General features: G+C 41.5%; 1 protein-coding gene across 1 annotated transcript in view; it reads right to left on the minus strand.

Moving 5' to 3' along the window:
- LOC136874919 (cytochrome P450 4C1) overlaps positions 1-24,722 on the minus strand; it is a 187,906-nt gene that overhangs the window by 153,264 nt on the left and 9,920 nt on the right. The window contains exon 2 of the mRNA XM_067148626.2: positions 1,853-2,028. Coding sequence (XP_067004727.2) covers positions 1,853-2,027 — 175 coding nt within the window. The 5' untranslated portion in view covers position 2,028. The remainder of the gene's footprint in view (positions 1-1,852; positions 2,029-24,722) is intronic.

Below are 24,722 nucleotides of genomic sequence, written 5' to 3' on the forward strand. Positions count from 1 at the left end.
TATGTCTCCATCGGGATCTGACATTCATTTGATTAGAGTAACTAACGAAGTCGCCACGAGAGCACACTGATATGTCTCGAGCGAAATCTGTTAGTCATTTGCTTACATTAACTCACGAAAGTCGACACAAGAGCATGCTGTTATCTCTTTAGCGGGATATTTGTTTGCAGTAACTCACGAAGACACTACGAGGGCACGCTGATAAGTCTCCCCTTCCCCCGCAAGCATAGTAACTCGCCAAGTCGCCACAAGAGGGAAGTCAGATGTTTAGCGCACAGGAGCACTACCATTCGGCCATACTCCACCCACATCCCCACCCGCACGACCATGCAATAAAGGTCGGAGCGGACGAGAGCTCAGTGCCAATTTCCGCAAGGAAGGTAGCCATGCCTGGCTAAGAAGCCGGCAATATTTTTGGTCGAGGACCGGGAGGTGGTCTTCTGGGAGAGAGTGAAAGTAATCTCTCTCTCACCCTTCCCCTATTTTGGTAGGGGCTAGGATGTAGGTCTCAGGGGGGAGGTAAGGACCTTCTCCACATCCCCAAAACCAAAACCTCGGCCCCTAACCTAACCCAATGTGGTTAGGTTAGCGTTCATGGTTGCAGGTTAGGTGTACATCATAATGACGTCATTGACCTGATGTCGTTGGCTATGGGTCAGTGACCTTGCCTGCAAAAAAGTGCTGACTCAGCAAAAAGCGTGCGAAAATGCTGACGTAGCACCGATTGTTTTAGAACATAATTTTGTCTACTATTGATTTAATATTAACAGTGGGGGTATGTAATATTCTTCAGTCAGATTTTGTCGTAACTTTGATAATAGTGAGTAAAGAAGTAACAGATTTTAGGTATACTAGCAGTAAAAGCTTCTAAATGTAACCAATGGAATCAAAATTATCCCTAATATTTTTAAAACTCTTTCTATTTAACCACTACAAAGCTACAATTTATTGTATAGCCTATTTAAAGATTTTACCGGGCGAGTTGGCCGTGTGCGTAGAGGCGCGCGGCTGTGAGCTTGCATCCGGGAGATAGTAGGTTCGAATCCCACTATCGGCAGCCCTGAAAATGGTTTTCCGTGGTTTCCCATTTTCACACCAGGCAAATGCTGGGGCTGTACCTTAATTAAGGCCACGGCCGCTTCCTTCCAACTCCTAGGCCTTTCCTATCCCATCGTCGCCATAAGACCTATCTGTGTCGGTGCGACGTAAAGCCCCTAGCAAAAAAAAAATTAAAGATTACAATTTTAAGATATATCCAATTTCAACAAAGCTCAAGTTGTAGAAAAATTTCATACTTCGGTGTGTGGACCCTGTCGCGGTAACTTTTTATCATTTTTATTGAGCAGTCACCTTAGAAACACTGTGCAAAAAATCCCTGGAAGGTGCCGGAACTCCGGCTCCGGCGAATTCTGGCCGAAATTAAGCACTGGTTTACAGGTCGTGAAAAATGAGAATATAAAATGTACAAGCCTTTGTAAAAATTTCGCGTAATATCGGTATTGCGAGAAACCATCACTCCTAGATCAGTCAAGTCACTCTAAATTGTTTCAATATTTTAGAAAATGTCAGCAGCCGCGCTGAGTGGCTCAGAGGTTGGGCGCTTACCATCTGACCCCAACCTGGCAGGTTTTATCCTGGCTCAGTCCGGTAGTATTTGCTCAGATAGTCAGCCTAGTGTCGGTATATTTACTGGCACGTAAAAGAACTCCTGAGGGACTAAATTCCGGGACCTCGGAGTCTCCGAAATCCGTAAACGTAGTTAGTGGGACGTAAAGCAAAAAACATTGTTATTATTGATAATGTCAACACTAATGCAAGTGATTATAGAAATATTTGTGGAAGTGTTGCTTACCATCTCGTGGTTGTGTGAACAGATGAAAGGCAGTGCCTACTAACGGGAGGGCCCAAGGACCAGGAATTTTATCAATAAGCATCGAGAAGCGACTTCTCCTACGGGCCCAGTTCATAAGAAGGACGGCAGGGTAGGCCATCAGGACTAGAGTAATCAGAAGTGCGACCAGATCCATCCTGAAACATGACAAACACTTATAAGTTACATTTTCATAACCAACTGCTGTCAAAATGAGGGCTCTTTATGTTGTTGCTTCCTTGCAAACTCACTCAATAGCTTAAAATTTGAACCCGAATACTGTATAAATAGTAAATTTCTTAAAATATTTGACCCGAAGTATAAAGAAATGTTTTCTTAATGAGTGTTGGAATGAAGAAATGGATACTGTAGCACACATGTCGTAATACTGAACAGTGATGATTACTCTGGTAGTGGACTGTGGATTCGTTATGCACGTGATTAGACCATATGGGAGAGTCATTTACCAATATTACGCGTAATAAAACTTTTATTTAAGTTATTCACAATTAACAAAATGCACAAACACTATTAACACCTTAAAGAATAACATGAAAAGCCTGGATGGCTATCGATTAAGTTTGAGGCCATGTGGCTGCGAATGCGTGTTTAGAGACATGTTGTCGCTATCAAGTCTGTATTGTAGTTGCCGGAAACCAAATGCATTCTGGTCACTCAAACGAGACGCTGACAAGAGCGCGCTCTGTATAAATTTTCTCTGGGAGGACGAAACATTCTCCCCTCTGTTGATTGCATTCAATCCAGGCAATTTACAGTTTCAATGAAAATAGCACTAACATAAATAAACAAAAATGTCACCAGAAAACAAGTACATAAAAAATGTTGTACTTAAATGCACTTTAATCATTAATTAATTAATTAACATAGATAAAGTGAAACATAACTGTACACTGGATTTTGTTCACCCCTGCACAATGAAAGTTTTTTAATTGCTCATCTTATTAATTGACTGACCAAAGAATGAAATTAACCTTCAACTCCTGTGCGGAAAAAAAAGCGACTTTATACGCCTATCAACCCACTGTCACCGTAAGGAATCATATTGCAATAAAAATACTACTCGATGGGAAGGGGACACAATTTCACTATTGGTCTCTTGAAATTTCCATAAGAATTTTTATGGTGACTGCTCGCACAAATCCATCGGAATCTGGGTGAAGTTCCTCGACCACACCTAGTCTCCACTGAAGCAGGAGTAAGTAAGTAAGTACCACTGCTCCAAGTTGTATACTGGGTTGCTGGAAGGCCCACTTTGGCCTGTTTTGTAGTTGCGCCTGGTCCAAAAGTGTTTCGCCATTTGCTGCAACCGTTTCAATGCTGAAAGTTTATTTCTAGGTAAAAGAGTTAGACTGGATTCAGGAAAGGTGTTTAAACTGTTTCCAGTGAGAAATTGACCTGGAGTTAAGGGTTGAGGGTTAACAGGATCTTAAGATAGGACTGTAAGTGGACGAGAGTTTAACCCTTCTGAGCGGGAGCATTTAAAATTCTAGCCTTCACTGGATGCGAGAGAAGATTTCGCTGGGCATTTAAAGGCTAGCATACCTTTGCACCAAACTGTTTTGTGATACCATATCTCTGTTAATTTCCAATCAATTTTCATAATATTGGAAAATAGCTTTCGGGTCCACCATATATATTGTGTGTTTAGTCTCGGTGTTGTTGAAGTGAAGCAATTTGCATACGAACTCAAATTTGTCTAAAGATATTAATCAAATAAGGGGCGTGACAATAGTACAATTTTTCGAGAAGTAAGATCTAAAATTTAGTTTCTGTACTATTCCCATTAAAATGAAGAGGGCAAAGTTAACATACATCTCATTTTCATTGACTGGAATCAATTCCCTCACCCTAGTTTGAAATGGAAATAACATTCCTCGGGACTTCATGTATCACTATGTGTATTGAATTGTTTCCGTTACACTTCGCTGGACGAGTTCAAGTGAAAAACAGTTTGAAAGTCTTTACTGGTTGCACGGCACTTAGACCTAAACCGTGGGGTGAAAAGACCTTACAAAATGTTTATTTCTTGTGTGATTATCCATGTCCTCCCGGTAAAATTTATTCGCAGCACTACTACATCTAGCATGAATAGTGTCGGAAACAACAGTCACTACTGTATCATTTCAGCCTCATCACGGCCTAATTCATCAATATCAACATCACTGTCATCAAAATCATCGCTAAAACACTAACTACTACCCCATAATCAATAAAACACGCATTTAACATGCCTTGAATAGCATCGCTAGAAAAGTTATCCTTGTTTACCGAAGCCACTGCGGGAAAAATACACGAACGAATAGTCGATGAATTTTACGATAACGAGGTGAAAAATCGTTAAAATGGATCGATGGATATATGAAACGGAAGAATGAAACTTTATCTACTGTAGATGGCTGTGAAGAGGCCTCGGACATAGTTCGAAGGAAACTTATGAGATCGAACGACAATGCAGACGGCTACTGCATGACGTGTAGGGTGACGCTGTAGGGTTAAAAAGGCTTCAATTTGTGTGAGGGTAATACTAAATTCTTCGAAGTTAACGATGAGTTTTCGACAACTCGATGCGAATGATATTTGACTGAATTCCAGCTTCCCATAATCCTCTAAAATAGGTTGAACGAGTTGGAATGTAGTGCCAGTTGTTTGCCAGATTGCTTAAAACTTCCTCTTGGTGTCGGTATGATGCCATAAATTGGTGAAAATCTTTTAATTCTCTAACGACTCCAATAAATGTAGTAGCATTGTCGCTGTAGATATCTGCGGGCTTTCCTCTTCTGGCTATGAAACGACGAAGTGAGGCTAAGAAGACATCTGTGGTAAGACTGCTGACTACTTCCAAATGTACAGCCTTAGTCGTGAAGTAAACAAATAGCGCGATGTATGGTTTGATACGGACATTGCTCCTCTTGTTAACTGGGCGAAGTAGAATTGGACCTTCATAATCAATGCCACAAAAACTGAATGGACGTGCTGGTTGAATTCTATGCTCGAGATAGTTAGCCATGAGTTGATGACTAGTTACGCCTTTCAAATTGTAACATATTTCGCATTTGTGCACTTGCTGTCTGGCTACGTTTCTGCCATTCAGAATCCAATAACGTTGAAGAAGGGTTGCTAACAACAATTCTGGTCCCGAATGAGCCTGTTTTAAGTGTTCATGTTTGACAATTAGAGTTGTCAGGTGATGTTTTATGGTAATAAAATTTGGTGTTTTGTTGAAAATAGGAGCGACGTGTTCTTCAATCTACCACCAACTCTAAGAACGTTATCATGTAGAAATGGACAAAGATTGTTCAGCTGACTCTTCCGTGATACAATGCCTTGCTTCTGTAAGTCTTTGAATTCTTCACTGGCTGACTCCACCTGAGCTATGCGAATGCATGACATTAATGATGACTGAAGTTTTTGAACTGACAAGGGTATTATACGTTTATTGTTAGGCTGATCGGAGTTGTGAATGAATCTGCTGGAGTACGCCAGAACTCTTAGTAATTTTGGCAGTGAAGCAAATATTTCGATGATGTCATTGCCTTTAGTGATAAGTAATATTGCTACTGTTCGCTGCTCCAATATGGTGTGACAAATTTCATCGATGGCTAGGGGCTGAAGCAGGTTGAGCTCACGTACTGACAACCATGATGGACCTGACCACCACAGTGTGGACTGTTGTAATTCTTGAGGTTCAACTCCTCGAGAAATTAAATCTACAGTGTTTTGATGAGATGAAACATAATGCCAATCTTTGACATTAGTTAACTGCTGAATTTCTGCCATCCTGTTGCCTACAAATGTTTTCCAACGTGACGAAGGAGAAGCCAACCATGATGAAACAATGGTAGAATCTGTCCACAAATGAGTTTCATTAATTTCAAGATTTAAAATTGGAATAGATTTTTGAAGTAATTGAGCCAACAATGGAGCTGTAATCAATTCAAGACGAGGGAGTGTAACCCGCTTGACTGGAACCACTCTGGATATTGAGCACAACAACTTGACACATTTCCCCCTGCTGATTGACAGATCGAAGGTAAATGCAAGCTCAGTATGCTGTTTGAGAGGCGTCTGAGAAACCATGCACTTGAATTTTACAATACACACCTGCTCTATCCACCTGAATGATTTCAATGTGTGTCAAACGGTTCTGAAGCACCTTCCATTCTGCGGCTAAGTCTTCAGGTAACGTTTGATCCCATTCAAATTTGTGTAACCACAATTTCTGAAGAAACATTTTATAGGTTATCACTAATGGACTGATGAGTCCTAATGGATCAAAAACTGAAGCTACTGTTGATGTTGTGGTGCGTTTAGTAATGTCACTATTCCCTAGAATGTGTTTGATTCTGTTTGCTACTAAGAATTTGTCTGACTTAGAATGCCATGATAATCCTAAAGCTTGCATGGTGTCATCATTATCGAACTGGAAGGGTAAGTTAATTTCTCTGTCTTCAGGTGGAACAGCAGCAAGTATAGCTTGATGATTTGAGCACCATTTCCTAATGGGAAAACCACCTTTGTTGAGTAAGGTTATGAATTCACTTTGCAATTGAAATGCTTCCGCGATGTTGGACGCACCAAGGGCATCGTCAACAAAAAAATCCCTTTGTAAAACCGTAGATGCCAGTGGAAATGAAGTTGATTCATCTTCTGCCAACTTCTTAGGCACTCTGTTGCCAAATATGGAGCTGAAACTGTGCCATACGTAACAGTCAATAGTTCGTAAGTCTTGATAGCTGTTTGTGACGATTCCCTCCAAAGAATTATTTGCAATCGCGTGTCCTTTTTATGAACCCGAACTTGTCTGTACATTTGTGTGATGTTTCCAGTAAATGCAATGTTGTGTGTCCTGAATCTCAAGGTCTTGTTGTATAGTAGGTCCTACTAGCAATGTATCATTAAGTGACACTCCAGTAGTGGTTCTGGATGATGCATCAAAAACTACTCCGACTGATGTAGTTGTGCTTTGTTTAAATACTGCATGGTGTGGCAAATAATAATGTTCAGAATCATCTGTTACATGTAGACCTATCTCCCTCATGTAACATAACTGTTCATACTCGGACATGAAGTTCGGATACTGTTCATGCAATACTGTATTTTTCTTGAATTTTGCTTCCAGTTGGTGAAATCATTGTTTTCCATATCACGAGAATTGCCCATGGGTGAGTGAGTTCCTGTACGAGGTAACCTGACAACGATTCTTCCTTCAGGAGTGTGTGTGGTGTTCTCCTTGAAGTGATGTAAAAACTTATGTTCTTCCTGAGTATTAGGTTTGGTGTGCAATTCTTCTATTCCCAAAATTTACGATGTTGCGTGTAGAGTTGATCTTACTTTTTGACAAAGAGAGAAGTAACTGTGTTGGATGCGGGATGGCTGTTTGATTGAGGGCATTTGCCAGAAATTATCCAACTCAGATGGGAGTCCTGCAATACCGGGTAACCACCTGAACGTTTCTTCCCATCTGCATTTAAAATCTTAAAAAGCGGCTCTGCACCAATGATTAAATCTACCTTTCCTGGACTGTACAATTTAGGATCAGCTAGTGTGATTTTACTAGGTAGGATCCACGATTTGTAATCTAACTCCATGGAAGTCATTTCTCCTGTGATGGCAGGAACCACTAAACAATTTATGTTAGTGTTAAAATCTGATGCTGTGGACTGGAGGTGAATATCCACACTGTGTTTCAGAGTTGATGAAGAGTTGTTAATGCCTACAATAGAAGTGGTGTCTTCTTTACATTTTAAATTTAGTCTGTCGACAGTTTCTTTAGTGACGAGGTGAGTTTGACTCCTGCTGTCCAAGAGTCATCGAACCTTACGAAATGTACCACTGTGATCCGTGATTTTAACAATAACTGTCGATAACAACACAAATGGTTTGTTTCGAGTACACGGATGTTAATTCTTTGTAGTTGTGTGAACGCTAGCAAATACTACTTTTTTGTTAGAAGTTGGTTCGTTGATTGTACTAGACCTGTGATTTTCAAGATGTAGTAATGTGCTTTCTAGGACTTGGCAGCGATGTTCAAAATAAGATATTAATTGTTCGAAAGAGGAATTTTTGTTAGAGTCTGATTCTAGTTCCCAGCCCCTCCTGGTTTCTTGATCAAGATGATCAACAATATGTTGTGGCAATATTACTTCTTTGGGAGGAGTACCTAATTTCAATGATTTAAGAGCTTGAGCATGTGCCAATAAATTGTCTGAGATCTTCAACGGTTTCATCCTCCACTGTTGCAATGTTTAATATTTATGTAATATGCTTTGATGCTATAAGACTCTTGTTTTGAAACCGATCACATAAGAGGTTTCAAGCTACCGTGTAGTTTGTTTCAGTAGTTGGAAGGTTCTGAATTAATGCTTAACTGAAACCTGACTGCTCCTAGTAAGTAGTGAAATTTCTGAATGGATGCTAAACTGGAATTTTCATGCACCAATTACTTGAAATTATCTTCAAACGATATCCAGTCTTCATAGTTCCAACTAAACATGGGTAGTTAATCGCGGGTAATTTGATCTTGATACTTTCGTGCGAAGAATGGGAAGTGTTACTAGTGGTACTACCGACATTTCGTGTTGGTCTGGTGACAATTACACCTGCATTTTTTTACTTCAAACTGTACACAGTGTCATCTACTTCATCTCTATTTACACTATGATCTCGTTTGCCATCTTCCACCTCAATCTGCGATTGAACTAAATCATATTTGCTTTCTAAATCAATAAGTGCATCATATCTGACCCTAATTTCTGCTAGGTTTTGAAAAGTGTCGTACTTTTCGACGAAAGTTTTGATTTTTGTGATTCTACGTTTAATTATAAAGAAATCTGACCTTGTAAACTGAAAAGTCACACGTTGCACTGTATGATGTTGCATAAACGTTTCACTTTTACTGTGTAATATCGGGTCCGGAAATGAACAAAATGTGTTGGAATGACGAAGTGAATACTGTAGCACACATGTAATACTAAACAGTGATGACTACTCTGGTAGTGGACTGTAGTTTCGTTATGCACATGATTAGACTAGGGCCGAGTCATCCACCAATAGTACACGTGATAAAAATTTTATTTAAATTATTCATGATTAACAAAATGCATACACACTATTTACACCTAAAAGAATAAAATGAAATGCCTGGATGGCTATCGATTAAGTTTGAGGCCATGTGGCCACGAATGCGTGTCTAGATGACGTGTTGTCGCTATCAAGCCTGTCTTGTAGTTGCCGGAAACCAAATGCATTCTGGCCACTCGTATGAGACGCTGACAAGAGCGCGCTCTGTATAAATTTTCTCTGTGAGGACGAAACAATGAGATTTGTGTCGCACCGACACAGATAGGATTTTCGGCGACAATGGAGTGTGACTGAGAAAGAAGCGACCGTGGACGTAATTAAGTCATTACACAGCCCCGGCATTTTCATGGTGTGAACATGGGAAACCACGGAAAAGTAGTAGTACTGAACCCTCTCGTAAACATCGACTGTGATTGAGCACCTAAAGCTAGAGATCTACAATTATTCCAGAGATTTGATGGTCGAGTTGAGAAATTTCAGCTGGAGGATAAGTCATGCCATGCATCTTTTGGAACTGTTACTTAATTATGCTATAACATTCTACCGTATGCTATATTTATTATTCCATTTGAATTATGTAGGTGTTCAAGTACACATAATAGAGGATGTATTACAAATATAAAAGCAATACATCTATTACATTAGGTACACTGGTATTAATAAGTACATGCCGCATGTATGTATTGAGCCCTTATTCAGTGCTCATGCCGATTGATACCGAAAAATTGAATTATAAGTTATCAACACATTAAAATAATATACCTCATAATTTTATATTTCTTTCTGTGGCAAATGTTTGCAAATTGTCAGTATACTATCGGCGCCAATTGTCTAGCGAGAGGATTAGGCAAGTGTACTTTTGTTACAAGATAAAGGACTCGGGAGCCTTTTTCAAGTCAACGTGACATCTAGGAAGCTATACCTAGGTATTTTGAAGCGAGGGGAGAAGCACAGAATGACAACGGAACCAATGCGTCACCTGTTATTGGCCACTATTCTAACACCTGACGTGAGGCTAGTTGTAGGAGGAACTTGATCTTATTATTATTTAGCGTATGAATCTTACAAGACAATAAAAATTACATTAAATTATATTGTTACATATATACAATTTACAGCATTAGGGACACTTTTCAAATATGGATAGAAAGTTCTGCAATCCATCTAATTCCTTCTGGAGATACTGAGTGGAGTTCATCCAAGGAGCCGGGATATGCATGTAGAGGGCATTCCTGCACAATATGCTGGATGGTTTGCAATTCAAAACCGCAGTCACATTGGGGAGAATTCATCCAACCCCATTGATATAGGGCTGGACCAGTTCGACCAGTACCACATCGAATCCTGTTTAACCCTGACAGTAACACGTCTATAAATATCGCTTTAGTTACACCACAGGTTTTGAAGACGTGTCACTCAAAGCCTATTATTTAAAGTTACATTAAAGTCACCAGATGGAATGAACAAGGAATAGAGGTGGTGGAGGGGATAACTCTCCCCTCCTTAAGAGGAATAGATGGCATTCATTCGCACAATACGTCAGAAAAACGTATGGTGTTACTGTCAAGGTTAACCTACTGTCCGAGGTAGATTACAGCCAGCAAGCCTTGTAGTGGGATCACTGATTGAAAGTAGGCCATGAGGTGTCGAGTTTAACCATTCATCTCTCTAGGCATTTTGGAGATTGAACCTGGTTGACGTAAGATCTACAGCCGTCTTGCAAGCTGGCTTTCTTGATTTCAATCTCTGTTTAGAAAGACGTTTGGCCGAGGCAGTGGAATGACTGAATTCCAAACAAACGGGAGAGACGCGCTAAATCAAACCAATGGAAAGATAGCCTCATGCAATATTTAAAAATGATTGAACCAGGGCGGACTTGGTGTCCCAATCGAGCGTGAAATGACGAGATTATGTGAATTAGTAACAGCACTAACACGAGGCAACAGAGCGTCTTATGTCTTATGATCTGGACTACGAAATGTCTTATACTTTGAACAAGGGAACGTTTTACGTCTTATTCCAGGAGTGTCTTATTCGATGAGAGTCTTGCGTGTTATGTTGTGAAAAGCGTTTCCCGTGAACGCGAAGAGAAACCTTGCCTTGGTTCGTATAAATGAAATGTTCGGCGTTAGCAGGACGCTTGAACTTTACCGCGTTTGAAATGTATTATCATGGAAATAATAGAACATTTAACAGGGGAACGGTAGACTTTGTAGGAGAGATGGAGCTATGGCTTTGTTTTGTAACTACAGTACTATTGATGTACAAGTCAGTAAGAAAGAGGCAGACACTTAATAATGAATAAGCAGTCAGAACTCTATTTCACCAAGTTGTTAGGAGTACAGAGATACCCATCAGTCAAGGACTTTTACGAGGACAAGTGAACTTTGTAAATGTTGAGGTTACGTGGCACTACATTTAGAATGGGAATGCAAAGTAACCTTGGACTTGGAAGGTAGGAATTCAACTGCCAGCCTTATACTGTGAAAACCAGAAACTTCCTTTGCGAAACTGGACAGAACTAGGTCACTGGACCTGATGATTAGAGTGAGGTAACCATTGAACTAACTTTACTATGTGCCTAGCAGATTGGAGAGCGTAAGTGTTTACGTAACATTGTAAGCGGAGTGTAGAGTCACCTGTGGTAATAAGTGTACCCGACGTCCGTGTGAGCTGACTAACCTACACGAAAGCAAAAATCAGAACGAGTGTTGCACATTGGACTGGCAGACATGGAGCAGTGGCGGAGTTCCTTCATCTTGCGAGCTGAGATTACCAGAGTGATGCTAATAACTAAAACCATGGGGTAGTATGGCCGGAGGTGAAGCGGTCATACAAGAATGAGTACCCTATTTAATATAATTTCATAATGTGCACTAACATAATCGCACAGGGAATACGATATCGTAAATTATATTAAAATGTTCAATCATTTTCTAATTATAAATATTGTAAAGTAAGTAATGACCAATACAAGAGGTAATTTTGTTTTTTATTTCCTTTTAAACCAAGTGAGTTAATTGATTTTCATTTGATTGCTTAGATTTGCTTACTTTGCTATTTTTATCTTGTTTTGTTGTGGAGAGCTTTGTACATCTTAGGGAGTAAAGTAAATGTTACGGGATAGATAGATAGATAGATAGATAGATAGATAGATAGATAGATAGATAGATAGATAGATAGATAGATAGATAGATAGATAGGTAGGTAGGTAGGTAGGGCTCCACACGTAGGTCTGTGAAGACCCTTTGTGTCCCTTAAACGAGTTTGCCTAGTCCAGCCCTAGAGCTCCTATAAAGCATACCAGTGTCCGGATGTTGGAATTCCTCATGTCTTCCAGGTTCACAAAATGTGAGCCAAGATATCGATGTCTAGTGCTTGCAAGAGCCTCGCACTGACACAACACATGCGCGGCGATTTCTTCCTCCCTACCGCATCTTCTACACATTGGATCCTGACTGATTTTCATGATGTGTAGGTGTCTCTGTAAGGTATTGTGGCCTGTCAACAGTCCAACTACCGCTCATACTGGTCCTATTTAGATTTATTAGGACCTTTTTATATCTTTGGCTAAGCCTTTCGTTAAGTTCACGTGCCTGCCTTGCTGTGGTTGGCCTCTTCCAAATGTCTAAGTGAGACTGATTTGTCCACTTGGATATTATCAGTTTCACACGTCGGAGTGATACTCCCAGGAAGGGCTCTGGTCCTATGAAAGGACCTTTTGAGCCTTGGTTCGCTAGTATGTCAGCTTTTTCATTTCCACTGATTCCTGTGTGCCCAGGAACCCATAACAGGGTAACTGGGCTAAGTTCACACAGCTTATCTAACATCCTTTGGCACTCCCATACCATTTTTGATGTTGTTTTAACTGCACATAGTGCTTTCAACGCTGCTTGGCTGTCGCTGCAAATGGTGATGCATTTTCTACGTCCAGGCATGTTCCATACATGTACAGCACAGGCCAGTATTGCATATACTTCGGCCTAGAAAACAGTAGCATATTTACCCATGGGAAGGGAAAGCCTTGTCTTAGTACCCCAGACACCGTTGCCCGTGCCTGTCTCCGTCCGCGAGCCATCTGCGTACCATGTACAGCCCGCAGACCTAAGACGGGCCCCAGCATCCGTGACCCACTCCTCCCTTGTGGGTATACCCACTGTGAACTTATAATTCAGATTAAAACTGGGCTTCATCAGGTCCCCGATCATCATTGTCGTAGGCCAAGTCTGATGAAGCCTTGTAAGAATAGAAGCATGACCTTTATTCGGATTCTTGAAAGACCATCCTCCGAGTGACCATAAGCGGTAAGCACTCATTCCCGCTATCTTCTTATAAATGTAAGGGGGAAGGCATAGGATGGCCTCCATTGCACATAATGGTGTAGTATCTAGTGCCCCTGTTATTCCTAGACACGCAAGTCTTTGGACACTGTTTAACTTGGTAGTCACATTTTACTCTCAGAACCTGACCACCAGACTAAAAATGCGTAGGTGATCGTGGCCCATACAATAGAAATATAAAGCCATTGGACCACCCTAGGTCCTAGGCCCCAAGTCTTTCCAGCAGCCCTGCGACAGGTTCACATAATCTTGCGAGCCTTATCCACCTTATGGTCTATATGTTTTTCCAACTCAGTCTTGCCTCAAGGATTACCCCTAGGTACTTAACTGAGGTTGTCTTAACTATTTTTTCCCAAATAGGAATGGGTCTGACAGTCCGTCTAGCCTCTTTCTCCTGGTAAACACCACGAGCTCCGTCTTGTCGGGATTGACCGACAAGTCCGTGTCGTGGCACCATCTCTGTACGAGCTCTGAAACCGTACTGGGGATATTTCCTACCGCCATCAGGCTAATATCATCTGCATAGCCTTGGGCATAAATTCCTCCAACATTTAACCTGGTAAGTAGTTCATCCACTACCAGGCACCATAATGTTGGTAATAATACTCCACCCTGTGGACACCCACTGTCTATATTAGCTCTCAACATTACTGTATTGAGGGTAAACAGAACTTGACGGTCTTGTAGTGAGGCCATAATCCATCTTATGAGCATCCTGCTCACGCCTCTTCTCTCTAGACTAATTTGTATGGAGCCCAAAGATGTGTAGTTAAAGGCCCCTTCTATGTCTAGGAATGCCACTATAGCAAGTTGTTGCTGATCCAAGGCACTCTCCAGCCTGGAAACAAGCTGGTGTAGTGCCGTCTCAATCGACTTCCCTCTTTGGTATGCATGTTGATGAGGATGTAGGGGACAGTCTCTTATTACTTTCTCTCTGATATGTCTATCCACCAGTCTTTCCAAAGAAGAAGAAAAGACGTTAGTAATGGGTCTATAACCCTTAGGTCTAGTATATGATGACCTTCCGGGTTTAGGTACATACACTACCTTCGCCTGACGCCACAAGAAGTACACGTACCCCATGGTGAGACAGGCTCTAAAAATTCTGACCAGGTATGGTATAAGGACCACTCCCGCTTCCTGAAGAAGCGCTGGAAAGATCCCATCCATTGATGGACTTTTATAAGGAGCAAGGCTGGGCTCATTGGAGCCTCCCTCGGGTGGATATACATCCACAGAGGGGGAGACCTTGAGCTTATTGCTTGATGCCCACTTTCCAGGTTCAGTAGTCACGAATAGTGAAGTAGAATCGAGCGGATCCTTTCGACCCGACAGAAGTGGTTGGAAGGAAGCCGCAGAGATTGTTACCCCAAGAAGGGTGAAGTGGAAATTAGAATCTTTTGCCCCTTATAAAAGTCCATGAATGGATGGGATCTTCCCAGCGCTTCTTCAGGAAGCGGGAGTGGTCCCTATACCATACCTGGTCAAAATTTTAGAGCCTGTCTCACCCTGGGGTACGTGTACTTCTTGTGGCGTCAGGCGAAGGTAGTTTATATACCTAAACCCGGAAGGTCATCATATACTAGACGTGTTGACCACACCTACAAGTCACCTCAATAGTTCAGCTCCTCCGAGGGGAAGCCGTCTGGGTTTAGGTTAACGTTCCTCGTAGCGAGGTTAGGTTAACACATCATAACCTCAACTACCAGTCATCTAAACGATTGGACACCTCCAAGGGGATTTAGGTTATCGTTCGTGCGCAAGGTTAGGTTGACATATCATAATGTCGTCTTAACCTCATCTGCAGGTCACCTAACCGATTTTTCGCTCCTCCAAAGAGGCCCATGAGGTTAGTATTGCCCTCATACGTAACGGTATGACGTCATAACCTCACCTAGCGGTCAAAAACACTCCATGTTAACCAGTAAGGTTATCATTGCCGTCGTGCGTATGGCATCATAACCTCACATAGGGGAGTCAAAAAAGATCTCCAGACCATTCCCTGACCAATCAGGTCCCTCCAATAGAGTCTGTGAGGTTAGGCTTGCTCTCGTACGCAAGGTTATGGTGTTAGTCAACGTTCAATGGTCTAAAACCAACATAGCCTTACTACTCAACTAGGGGTCCATGACCTCGCGTTAGAATCGACATAGCCTTACTACTCAACTAGGGGTCAATGACCTCGTGGGAAAATACTGACTCAGCACCCATTGTTTTAGAACATATATTGCTCATACTACTCTCTTCCCTTTGGGTTAAAGAAATAGGGGGAAACCACTGCCTTGTGGTGAAGAGGGATCTTCAAAGGCTAAGGTACTCAACCCCTACAGAAAACGGCAGGCTTGGAGGCTCCGGTGGCAGCCCCACCACCAATCTTGGGTGCTGTATGTTAATAATCCGCACACCTTAAGTCCAATTATTAAAGAAACTGAAGTGAAACGAAACCGGATGGATACCTCGATGACGAACTTTGGCCCGAAACGGAAAATGAGAATTGGTTGTTGGAATGTTAGATCTTTGACAGAGGAAGCTAAACTAAAGCAGACTGAGAAAGATATACAAAATTATGGCTTGGAAATTCTTGGCTTAAGTGAAGTGAGGTTGTGCGATTTTGGAGAGATCATGACGCAAAATTTGAACACATTTATATATTCTGAACAGTCTGGGGAGGATGCTGAACAGAAATCGAGTGGGTATGTTTCTAAGCAGGACATACGAGAACAGTTTAATTGGATGGTTCCCATCTAAGACTGAATGATGACAGCTAGATTTCAAGATAAAATTCGAAATGTAACAATAGTAGTTTGTTATGCGCAACAGAAGTATCTGATGCCGACATGAAGGATCATTGTTATTTATCAGATGAATGAATGAAATTATGAAGAATATAAGTAAAACAGATATTGCTATTATTATGGGTGATATGAATGCGAAGACTGATCAAATAATGAGGGACTAGAGCATGTGATTTCCAGTAACAAAAATATACAATCAGGAAGGATAAGATGGGCAGGTCATGTGGCAAGAATGGAGGAGTCTGAGGTGTCAAAGGAGATTCTCTTTGGAAACCCAGGAGGACAATGAGGACGAGGTAGACCTCGAACAAGATGGTTGGACGGAGTGGAAGATGATCTACGGGAGCGGGATGTAGAAATTGGAGGAGGGCAGCATGTGACCGTGATGGATGGAAGAAGCTCGTTGGAAAGGCCAAGGTTCACCCGGGACTGTAGCGCCACAGAAGAAGGAGAAGGAGAAGAAGAAGAAGAAGAAGAAGAAGAATAGCATGTGATTGGAAAACATGGATTAGATGAAATGAATGATAATGGAGAGAGATTTGTGTATTTGTGTGCCAGCCAGGAAATGGTGATTGGAGAGACATTCTTTCCTCACAAAAGGTGCTACAGGGTTACATGTGTATCATCAGATCACAAAATAGAAAATCAGATCGACCATGTAGCTATTAGTAAGAAATTTAGAAGATCATTGACAGACGTGAGGAACAAAGAAGAGCTGAGATCGGTAGTGATCATCATCTAGTAGTAGCTTTAATTTAAATTGAAAATAAAAGCTGCATCGAACAAGTTTGCAACTAGAAAAAAGAGGTTCAACCTACAAAGGATAAACAATTAAAAGAAGAGGAAAGAATGTAGTTTGGAGTTGAAAAATTTATCTGAATTCCTTTCAAATCTAGAAAAAGAGGAAGAGTTGAGTGTGGAAAGAACTTGAGAAAACGTTAAGAATATTTATATACAAACTTGTGAAAAAAGTAATTGGTTATTAGGAGATATAAACAGAAAGACTGGATATCTGAGGTAACATGGGACTTAACTGAAAAACGAAGAGAGGCAAACAGAACAAGACAGCAGAAGTCAGAAGTCCAAAGGAAATATTCGGAAATTGACAAAATAGTTTTAAAAAGTGTGAGAAGCGATAAAAGAAGACGGATTGACCAGCAGACAAAAATTGCAGAGGAAGCTAGAAGAATGATGATATGAAAAACTCTATAATATTACAAGGAAGTTGTCAAGAGGAGGTTATAGGAAGAGAAAACAAGTGAGAGATAATCAAGGAAATATGTTTTATTACAAGAAGAACAATTGGGAAGATGGCAAGAGTAATTTTCAGAAATTTTAAACAAAAATGATGCAAATGAGCAGGATTGCAAGAAGAAGAAAATGAAAGCTTAGATAGAGAAGACTCAAGAATAAAGCTAGATCCCTCAACAAGGCATGAAGTTCGGTTAGCAATGCAACAATTAAAGAATTGTAAAGCAGCAGATATATTTCATATAGACCCAGAAGTACTAAAAGTGGATGAAAGGGCTGCCATTAACTTTCTCCTACCATTAATGGGGAAAATATGAAAAGAGAGAATTCCATCTGACTGGAAAGAGGGTCCGATTGTGAAACTTCCCAAGAAAAAATGACACCACAGTGTGTAAGAATTGGAGAAGAACAACACTACTGAACATACTAAATAAAATTCCCTCTAGAATAATTCTAAACAGAGTAAAGGTCTCAATTGAGGAGCGTCTTCGAAAACAACAAACTGGCTTCCGTACACAGCGCAGCCGTGTTGATCTAATAAATACCGTACGCTAAGAATAATTCTAGAACAAAGTAGTGAATGGGATACCACATTATACTTGATATTCATAGACTTTGAAAGAACATTTGATACAGTAAATAGGGCTATAATGTGGAAGACCTTGATGAAATATGGAGTACCGCATAAGATCTTGAATCTCGTGAAGGGTACAGATGCAAAGTAGTACATGAGGGAAAGCTCACAGATTATGTGAATCTCACAAGTGGAGTTCGCCAGGGATGCATTCTTTCACCAACAATCTTTTTAGTGGTGCTCAATGATGCCATGACAAAAATGTTGGATAGAAGGAAAAGAGGAATACAATGGAGAATGGGGGAAAACTAGAAGATTTAGAATCTGCAGATTATACTTGTCTTCAAGAATTAGTGATATGAAACACAAGTTAGAAGGATTACGGAAGGAAGCAGAGGCTGCAGGATTTAATATAAATGTGGTTAAGAACAAGAAAATGAGAGTAAATGCTAAAACTGATGAAAGAATGTTTGTGGCAGGAAACGAGATTGAAGAGGTTAACCCTCCCTTGGTACACCTCATTTACACTCCTTCCTACGGTACACCAGGTTCTGAGAGACCCTGCGTTAAAAATCTTTAAAAAGAGAATTGTTTACCTGTTTATCTCCTTTTATTAAATTAAGCTAAATGATTACAATATACCGAAATAATTTTAACAGTTTGTGGAAGGATTATTAAGTAACACTTTTGAATAGAACCAAGTAACTAAGCAAGTACTGTTTCATTGCTGATAACTAATTAAAATTAATTAGCATCACAGTAACCACAAATTAAATGCAAACTTCATTAAGAAAGGTCAGTACAAGTCAATACAAATGTAACTGGAAGGACACCAAACCGAAATTTCTTAAAATACTATCACACCAAGGTCACAAAATGGGCAATCTCTGACATCATCACAGATTAACTCAATTTCAGTTTTCCTCAGGACTTACGTGCTTCTATGTCCTATTCCACACAGCCTTCACAGACATTTCCCCGGTGCTCTAGGCAGTACGTCTTGCTACATTTACAGCAGGAAAATCGGGTTTTCTTATCCCTTGCATAGGGGCATAAGTCGCATCTCCTTCTCTTAGATACGTCTGACGCTGGAGTCAGTTGGCATGCTCCACTGGTAAACACATCCTTTCCAAGAACCTGACAAATTCTTGACTTCATATGAACTTGCATTCCTGGCATGCAAAGTCTGTTCAGTCGGTGCTTTTGGCATAATTCTTGCGAAAGAGTTTTCAAGAACTCCCGTCTCGTGTTCTTTGGGTTGTTCTTCCATTCGGGTTTGGCCAGAACGAACAGTATCATTGCATTAATGCCAGTGGGATCCATGATAGCAAACCAGAAGCGAAGCGGCCATCAGTTAGTTCCTCTTGCTACAGTATACGAGTTACACAACTTGTCATAGGTATCCGTGCCACTTTTAGTCATATTATAAGTCAATATTGTACCGGCTGGTACACCCCGACCCCGCAAGTTTAAATTGTGCGCCTAAAATAATCCCCTACAGGAGAAACTCCGAACTTTAAAATCTGTATTAAATCAATGGTTCCTTGGAAGATGTCACTACGGTAAATTTTGAAGTGTTCTGAACTGTGTCTACTTCGATTCGTGTTAGTTTGCTCTGTAGCAAGAGGTGTGGACATTCTCTTCCAGATGTCACTACCAAAAAAACTATGACTGTGCACCCTGGTGCGAAGTGAACGAACTGCTTTGAAGAAAGTTTGTATCCCTAAATTTATTCTTTGTTAAATTTCTTTCTTTCATTTTTTGGGTTGGCAATATTGATCTCTTCTTCCGCCAGTTTTGAATTCTACCAATCACTAATTTTCTAAAATAATTTTCAGCCAATCATGTATATCTCCTCCAATGTTGTATGTAACTATTGCGTCCACCAATAAACAGAGTGGGGGTGGCGTTTTCTTTCATGAAAGGTCTCGAAGTTTCCTTGTGGGTATAAAACTGCTGATTGTCATGGCTCGGCGCCACTTCATCGACATCTTGCTTAGTGTGTGATTATGTAGCAGAGGACGGGAAGCGCCTCTTTCTTCGGGCAGCAGTTCATCAACAAGGTAATGGCCGTTTAATAACTTTTTCTTGCTAGCTCAGCAGTTCGAAACTTTTCTCATGTAACCTACCTTGTAAAATGTAATATCTTTGTAAAACTCTATATCTTTACCGCAAATTGGGATAGGGAGTGCTTAACCCTCTCGAGCTCCCACTCATATTGTTTTGAGGTGACTACGTTTTCATAACCAATGTTCTTCTCTTCTTAAGGTAATAAAATTTTTCCTTCTACGAGTTACCTCTCTAGTATGGGATTAGCCCCTGTGTAACTGGCCGAGTGCCACCTAGGTTTTAAGAAGTTTCATGTAGGAGTGCAAGCTACGCCTCCAGCCAATTTGGTATTTTAGGGCCATGTAATTAACCTGTTCTTTTCTGATAAGGCCCAGTAGATTGGGTATATGATACCCCTGTATAAATTTGTAAGTTATGCCCGAGGGCAAGTGATGGTGAAAGTTGAGGTTGCCTTAAATAGGCGTGAGTAACTGAGAGCCTGTTAGTTCTCTCCGAATTGGATTTTTTTGAGTGCCTCTAGAAGGCCTGAAGGTGTTTGTTAGGAGCAAGTGCTCCTTGTATGAAGGGGTTTTCTACCCCATGAATTAAGTGTATGTAGGTAAAGCGGAGCTTGGAGCTCAGGATGTATGCCCGAGAGCTTTGTAAAATGTAGGGCTGATAGCCCAAGAGGGTAAAAAACCTTAAATTTGGATACCTCTAGTCTTGCTGTTTACTTGTAATTGTACCTGATTTTTGGCTTTAATCATTTCTTGTTGTTGTTGATATTCCAAATTACATGTAAATCTTGTTCTGTTTAAAACATATAACCTTTGTTGAAGTTTTAAATTAACTTTAAATTTCGTAGTTAGACCCGTTCGCCGCCCGCACCTTCTTTCCACATCGGCTAAACCAACAAAAACGGTAACAAATATCATTGTGGGTTTTCCAAAGACCTCATCCACAGAGTCATCGCGGTGCATAGTTGAAAGTAACAGCACTATTTTTTGTTATGTGGAGCAAAGGACAGTGATGTTTTCTCCTTGTCGAATGCAAATAGTGCTGATTCCGCAGCCCTATTTGTCAGCAAACTGGGAGGAATCTTCCGTTTGTGTTTTCTCAAAGTTACAAGAGTTGTAAGCTCGTACTCCTTCAGCATTCTCTCAGCAGTAGGTACAGATGAGAACTAATTATGGTACGTTAAATTTCTTCTTGGTCCATGCACTGGTGCAGATAACTTGCGAACATAATATTCAGGAACACATTCATTTCGTTCCTGTTGAACAGCACCACGTTTACCTACATTTATAGTAGATCTTACTATTGTTCATCATAACAATTTTCATACCATAATTGCCCGGTTTCTTGGACATGTATACTTTAAACGGGCATCTACCCCGAAAACTAACTAGTTGCTCATCAATTGTAAGGTATTCATGAGGACAATAGTATTGTTTACAGGCAGAAATTAATGTTTCCCATACGTATCGTATTGGTGCGAATTTTTCAGTCGTCCGTCTCTTATTTCTGGTTGCTTTATCATCAAATCTTAGATAACACAGGAACCGAAATCGTTTCAGACTCATTGTTTCCCTAAATATATCTATACCAAAATAATCAGACCACAGTTCATCAATATTTACTTTGCTGGCTTATAGTACTCCCGCCCCATAAAGCAAACCCAGCATAGCACTTATTTCAAATTCGTTAGTAAGCTTGGCGAAGTTGTGTTCAGAACCACATAACTTACTACGTTGGATCTTCTCGTTTGTTCTGTTAGTGATTTCTTGTATGATTTTGTCACTGATTAGTAGTCTCCAAGACTCATAAGGTGATTGCTTATGCCTTACCTCACCTTTTACCCCAGGTGAATGAGTCACGATGTTATCCGCTACGGATCTTCCTCGTCTAGTAGGTGGGTGGCAGCTCCAGCGATGATCATTTTTGGGGTACCTTTAATAGATGGACCACAAGGTATTTAAGACGCACTGCCAGTTACTTCTTCAGAAGATTTTACACTGGCACTGTCTTCAAGAAATTCTGCACATTTACCTTCTTTTTTCACTCTCAGGATTAAGCGAAAAATATGTTCTATCATCACAATGTTCGAATTCTCCCTCACTCTCTGAGGTTTCCAATAACCATTCAGATATTTTACTTATTGACGCCATTTTACACATCACACTCGTATTTCATTTGGCATAGATAGCAAAAGGTAGTTTAAGGGACAGGAACTAAAAAGTCACACCTACGGTACACCAGGGTCTCCAAGACCCTGTCAACAAATTTTAACAATGCTACGCGAAAGTATTTTTCTTTACAATAATGACACGTACTCTCCTTCAACAGTCACACTCGTACTGAATTGTCATAAGCCTCCCATCACTTGCAGTCACAGAGCACGCATGCGCCGAACGAACAAAAGATGCACTGTGTACCAAAGGAGGGTTAAAATATTTATCTATTTGGGAAGTGTAGTGGGAGGAAGAGGATGTGAGAGCTAGAATAAGGAAATCAAATGGAGCCTTTATGCAGCTGTAAGTATGCAGTGTGGAAGCATAAGAACATTTAAAGGAAGTCGAAAATAAACATTTTCAACACAAACGTTAAATCAGTTCTACATGCTTGTGAAACTTGGAAGGTTACACGAATAATCACTAATCTCTTGCAGACATTCATAAACCGTTGCTTACGACGCATCATAAACATCAGATGGCCTCGAATTACACTGACTGACAGTGACAATGCAACACCAAGGAGGAGTGGTTCGAAAGGGATAAAAGTTGGGGAAAAACAGAGTCGGCACGGAAGAATAATTGATGTTTATTTCAAACCGATATGCAGGTTACACAATGCGCACGGCATCGACTCAGTAGGATGTAGGACCACCGCGAGCGGCGATGCACGCAGAAACACGTCGAGGTACAGAGTCAATAAGAGTGCGGATGGTGTCCTGAGGGATGGTTCTCCATTCTCTGTCAACCATTTGCCACAGTTGGTCGTCCGTACGAGGCTGGGGCAGAGTTTGCAAACGGCGTCCAATGAGATCCCACACGTGTTCGATTGGTGAGAGATCCGGAGAGTACGCTGGCCACGGAAGCATCTGTACACCTCGTAGAGCCTGTTGGGAGATGCGAGCAGTGTGTGGGCGGGCATTATCCTGCTGAAACAGAGCATTGGGCAGCCCCTGAAGGTACGGGAGTGCCACCGGCCGCAGCACATGCTGCACGTAGCGGTGGGCATTTAACGTGCCTTGAATACGCACTAGAGGTGACGTGGAATCATACGCAATAGCGCCCCAAACCATGATGCCGCGTTGTCTAGCGGTAGGGCGCTCCACAGTTACTGCCGGATTTGACCTTTCTCCACGCCGACGCCACACTCGTCTGCGGTGACTATCACTGACAGAACAGAAGCGTGACTCATCGGAGAACACGACGTTCCGCCATTCCCTCATCCAAGTCGCTCTAGCCCGGCACCATGCCAGGCGTGCACGTCTATGCTGTGGAGTCAATGGTAGTCTTGTGAGCGGACGCCGGGAGTGCAGGCCTCCTTCAACCAATCGACGGGAAATTGTTCTGGTCGATATTGGAACAGCCAGGGTGTCTTGCACATGCTGAAGAATGGCGGTTGACGTGGCGTGCGGGGCTGCCACCGCTTGGCGGCGGATGCGCCGATCCTCGCGTGCTGACGTCACTCGGGCTGCGCCTGGACCCCTCGCACGTGCCACATGTCCCTGCGCCAACCATCTTCGCCACAGGCGCTGCACCGTGGACACATCCCTATGGGTATCGGCTGCGATTTGACGAAGCGACCAACCTGCCCTTCTCAGCCCGATCACCATACCCCTCGTAAAGTCGTCTGTCTGCTGGAAATGCCTCCGTTGACGGCGGCCTGGCATTCTTAGCTATACACGTGTCCTGTGGCACACGACAACACGTTCTACAATGACTGTCGGCTGAGGAATCACGGTACGAAGTGGGCCATTCGCCAACGCCGTGTCCCATTTATCGTTCGCTACGTGCGCAGCACAGCGGCGCATTTCACATCATGAGCATACCTCAGTGACGTCAGTCTACCCTGCAATTGGCATAAAGTTCTGACCACTCCTTCTTGGTGTTGCATTTGCTCTGTCAGTCAGTGTATATCCATTGACGAGCTATGGAGAACAACAAACCAAGTTCTAGTCCCAGTGGAAATCAAAAGGCGGAAATGGAAGTGGATACGTCATACTTTGAGAAAGCCAGCGGCATCTGTGGAACGCACAACATTGGAATGGAATCCGCAAGGTGCACGGAGGAGGGGTTGTCCTAGGAAGACCTGGAGGAGGACTGTAGAGGAGGAGGCCCTTGAACTAGGGAAGACTTTGAAGGAAGCTAAAACATTTGCAAGACGACTACCACAACGGAGACGTTTCACGGATGCCCCATGTCCCAGTGGGAACGAGAGGAATTAAGTCAAGTAAGTCTTCTTCTACATCCTTGTAGAAAGACATTACAGGGGTTCTCTTATAGGAGTAGGCTATTATAATTTTCCTTTTATAGGTAGATTTGCTAAAATGAAATGCAATCTTTCAGGTTTAGCGTTCTCTTTTGTTGTTTGGAATCGAAACAAGTAAGAAGTAATAAAATGCAAAATATACACTTTGCCCTTTCTTCACATGTTGGATCAGGACGTAGCCACTTTCTGTACCGTCTATACTCTTCCACGACTGCCCGTACTTTTGATTCGTTCTGGGTGTTTTA

Source organism: Anabrus simplex, chromosome 5 (genome assembly GCF_040414725.1).
Source record: "Anabrus simplex isolate iqAnaSimp1 chromosome 5, ASM4041472v1, whole genome shotgun sequence".
NCBI classification, from domain to species: domain Eukaryota; kingdom Metazoa; phylum Arthropoda; class Insecta; order Orthoptera; family Tettigoniidae; genus Anabrus; species Anabrus simplex.